Raw genomic sequence first — 4,416 nt, 5'->3', positions numbered from 1 at the left:
GGTCAACAGGACAAAACTCTGCGACATGATCGCTGATCTGGGAGATGATGAGCTGCCCCACATCCCTTCAGGAGTCATTAATCAGTCTAGGTCAGCCTCTCCTAGAATGACTGATCATGAAGGTGCAAGAGCAGAGGAAGGTACAGCATTTAGCTATCATGTTTGTTTGTATTGCTGAGTTCCTTAACTCCATATACAAATATGCCATTGTGTAAAATGCTAAATATCATCCCACGTGATCATTAGAGGCCTTGGGCAAGCTCAGGGATGAAATATGGTTTCCAGTTCTTTATATTTGTTTTTGTTTTCATGTTAGATGTAGCTGTTTCCATTGTAGGTCAGTTCATTGTGCCTTCCTTAAATCTAATTATAGCTTAAAAATCTAGTATTAGGAAAAGAACAATTTCTAAAACTAAACTTTAAATAATATAGGTGAGGGGAAGCTAATTCTTAGTAGTGTGGTTTAAATGTAACTAACAACTGTTAATAGCCACCACTTAATAGAAGTGCTAGACAGTGTGTTGGGGATCTTACATACATATTATTCCTAAAAATAAATGTAACTGTTAATCATTCTAGAATAAGGAACATCATTCTGTAACTTTATGTCTAGGATTCATGGCCTAGTAATAAGTTTTCTAAAATCCATCTAAACCAGAAGTACACAGAAAGTGAAAATACTACTTAAGCATTTTGAAACTGATTTTACGTAAAGATATATGGATTTAATTGACTAATTTATAATTCTGGGTGAAGATATACTTCTAAATAATCTCAGTTTTTAAACCAAATTACTTTAATATGATGTATATGTGATAACATTAACAATTTTACTTAGATTTATTTTATTTATGCTTACACTTCTTGCTCTATAAAGGGATTTGTTTGCCCGTCTCAAATTTTTATATACAGTTTGTTCTAATTTCTTACTAGATATTTTCCTTACAGCAAAACTGAACAATTTTTCCTCAATTTATAACTTCTTACCTTTTTCTTTAATTCATACTAAATTTTAAGGAAAGATTTTAAAAGATCTCAATAAAACTAATACAAAAGAATGGAAATTAAAATAATGATTTTTTTTTCTGTATTCATTTTCTATGTTCACTGAGCTTTTTACTTTTACTATTTTCTAAACTAGAGATACCAGCTCTAATATTTTTATTTTTGTTTTTGGGATCTTCTTTTCCCAAGTATTGTAGTACAGTTTACTAACATTTTAGACTGTAAAATTTGCAGTTTTAAAGCAAAGTCAAATTAGTGATATGAACCCTTTTTAATGTTTCACACCATTTTAAGGGGCAAGCCCATAGGTTGATTCTACATAAAAGGTGATTTGGAGCTTTCTCTGTGTGTTTGTCAAGTGTTATGACTGTGTTTTTTGTTTTTAAAGAAAGTAAGTCACTAGTCGCTTTCATAGTTGTGTGGGAAGGTGAATGGGCACCTTGAACTTCATTACATTTTTTTTGAACTTTTTTTTTTTTTGAACTTCATTACATTTTAAAAGAGGGGCTCTTCCTAAAATTTGTCATTTAGAGATTGGAAAATTGCAATCTGGTTTATTTTTATGACAATTTTCATTTTGGTGCTTTTGGAAAAAAATATGTCACATTTTCATTTATAAAGAACAAATACTTGTTTTTTTGTGTGCGACTTTTTTATATTTTTTGCTACTACAGACAAGATTATATTTCATATTTACACTGGCATGATTAGAATCAGTCATTGGCCACTATGTTGTTTAGGTTTGATAAAGTTGTAAGAAAGGGCCCGGGTTGTATCTCAGCATCACAGTTCTTGTCTAACCATGTGCCAGGACCTGGGTACAGCCCTGCAGAACACATGCAGAGGCACACTGGAAGAAAAAGGAAGAGTTGATATGTGAGCTACAAAGTTTCCTTGTTCATGCTGTCTATCAGAAGAATTTATTACAGGACTTTTAAAAAGGACCATCTTAAAAAAATACTATTTTATAGGCTCTAAGATTCTCACAAAAGACAATTCTGCTTAATAAAAATTTCTGTCATTAAGATAAAGTTTATGCCGTTGGTTCTAGCACTTGGGAGGTAGAGGCAGGAGGATCTTTGTGAGTTAGAAGCTATCCTGGTCTACATAGCAAGTTCCAGGATGGTCAGGTCTATATAGAAAGACCCTATTTAAAAACTCATTTAATAATTTTATTTTAAATTGTTGATTATATTTTTATGTTGTTATTGCTGTGGGTAATTTTTATTAACTTAAAATAATATGGAAAATATATATTAATTCTTCCAGCAGAGATGTAAGAACAAAAAATTAAAGATTTACTGTGATTACTGTATGCTCCAGTGATGGGTGATAGGGAAAGCAGAAATAATAGCTTAAAAGATTTTGCGTATATACATACTTGAATAAATATTAAAAGTAATATAGCTTGCTAGATGTAAACACGTGTATCTATAGAGAAAAGGTACATAGATATAGCTTCTGTGATTAACTTTAGAAATGAGTATAATATTTTTTGAAAAATAAACCAGCTAAAGTTGTTGGGCCACTTCTCTTTTTATGCCTGGAAGTTGGTCAATGGTTGATGAGAAATAATCCCACAAAAAGTATTTGTAACAAAATGAGTTGATTGGTGATGGTAAAGCTATTTTATTGGACTTCTAAATTTGTGTTAATGATTATTTGTATAATTGCTACAGGAAGGAATTGTAGAATTTTATCTTAAATTGTTTAAAAACAAATTATGAACTTAAATTTTTAGACTGGTAAAAATTATAAAGTAAAATTTACTTGCTGACTTTCTTGTGATTTTTAAACTATTGATCTTATAGTTCTTAGCTGCTTTTTGTATTATTAGTAACTATGTACTAACATTGATAGAAGCGATCAGAACTATGTATTGTTCAGATTCAAGTACAACCATTGAATGATGGCTTCTTGGTAATCATAGTAACTGTCATAATCATTTTTTAATGTGTTGGTATACTTACCATCTCACACATACATTGTATATATTTTATGAAGGGTTTTTAAATTAGAGTAGTTGCTGAATTACACCTTCGTTTAAGGGATCATTTGAATCAAATTACACAGAATAAAATAAAGAAAATTCTAAATTAAAAATGAATTTTACTTTGGTAATAGTATATATCAATTGTATGAGTTATTTTCAGTATTATTAGTGAATCAGTATTAGTGTATTTCAATATGCCTGTTTCCTGTAGTGTATTAAATACATGCCATTTTGTAAGAATTTTCCATAATTTATGAGCCTGAGTTTTTGAATAATTTTTAAAAATTAGTTCATAATTTTAAATATTTAGGTTCTTTTGTAATCAGTGTTTCCTTTTTGCCATCTTAATGCTACTATTTTGATTGCAAAGCACATGCTTAAAATTATCTTGGATGGTTGCTTACACTTTAACCTATCTAGTTATAGTTATTCAAATGATTGCACTTTCATTCCAACTGCATTGTCAGTGTAGAAAGCTGTACGCACGAGACACAGGTGAGGTAGCTCAGTGAAGTGATGCGATCCTTTCAGTTTTTATTGATACTCACGCAGCCATTCTGATTGGAAGCCTAAAGTCTGAAGTTAACGTAAATTAGTTTTTTTAAACTTTAGCAACATCATAATATATAAAAGAGGGCATTAAAATGAAGCCATAGGAAAGTTTTAAAATTGGAAGGCATTTCTTTTAGGATACTATCATCAACTACTAGTAGAGCCATCTTTTACTAGACCATCTTGGTACTAATGGAAAGGCTGTGTCTCAGAGTATCTGGAAGTATCATATCCAAGTGCTCCTTCACTTCTTTAGAAAGCAAAGGGACTTCATAGTAACTTATGCACTTAAATAAATCTACTTTGAGGTTGGTAGACATCTGTTCCCTATAAGTGGCTGAAATCTGATGATTTAATCAAAAATTGTCCTGTTAAAATTTACGGAGGTAGTAAGGGATCTAAATAGACAAAATGCTTATGTTCTGCCTCCACTCTGGGTTGATGTGCAGTGTTTATTCAGTCTGGGAGATAATCATTACATTGTTGTTTTAGCACATGTATTTCTACTCAGAAGTAGGATTTTTTTTTTTGTGTGTGGAAGTGGGAAGTAGAATTCATAATATTGCTGAATTTTGTGACTGTTTCGTGCTTAAATTCCCCACAATATTGTATTATACTGTGTGATTTTTCAGCATTTAAGAAGCGGTTTTGTTCTTTATAGCTGAACCAATAACGTTTCCATCTGGAGGAGGCAAGTCATTTATTATGGGTTCTGATGATGTTTTGTTAAGTGTACTGGGCCTTGGAGACCTTGCAGACTTGACGGTAACAAATGATGCAGACTATAGTTATGATGTAAGTGCAGTTTTATTTTTAATTTTTTAATGATTTAATAGAAGGCTCCTTATTCTTTGGAATCATTTATA

General features: G+C 31.1%; 1 protein-coding gene across 1 annotated transcript; it reads left to right on the top strand.

The window, feature by feature from the left end:
• Positions 1-6: 6 nt before the first annotated feature.
• LOC113455894 (striatin-3-like) lies at positions 7-4,398 on the top strand. Its single transcript, XM_026778536.1, has 2 exons — positions 7-140; positions 4,212-4,398. The coding sequence occupies exons 1-2, from the start codon at positions 26-28 to the stop codon at positions 4,373-4,375; spliced, it is 279 nt and encodes a 92-aa protein (XP_026634337.1). The 5' UTR covers positions 7-25; the 3' UTR covers positions 4,376-4,398.
• Positions 4,399-4,416: the final 18 nt, after the last annotated feature.

The sequence above is a fragment of the Microtus ochrogaster genome, unplaced genomic scaffold (genome assembly GCF_000317375.1).
Source record: "Microtus ochrogaster isolate Prairie Vole_2 unplaced genomic scaffold, MicOch1.0 UNK814, whole genome shotgun sequence".
Classification (NCBI taxonomy): domain Eukaryota; kingdom Metazoa; phylum Chordata; class Mammalia; order Rodentia; family Cricetidae; genus Microtus; species Microtus ochrogaster.
The sequence above is the reverse complement of the archived record's forward strand: the minus strand, read 5'-3'. Positions and strand labels throughout refer to the sequence as shown.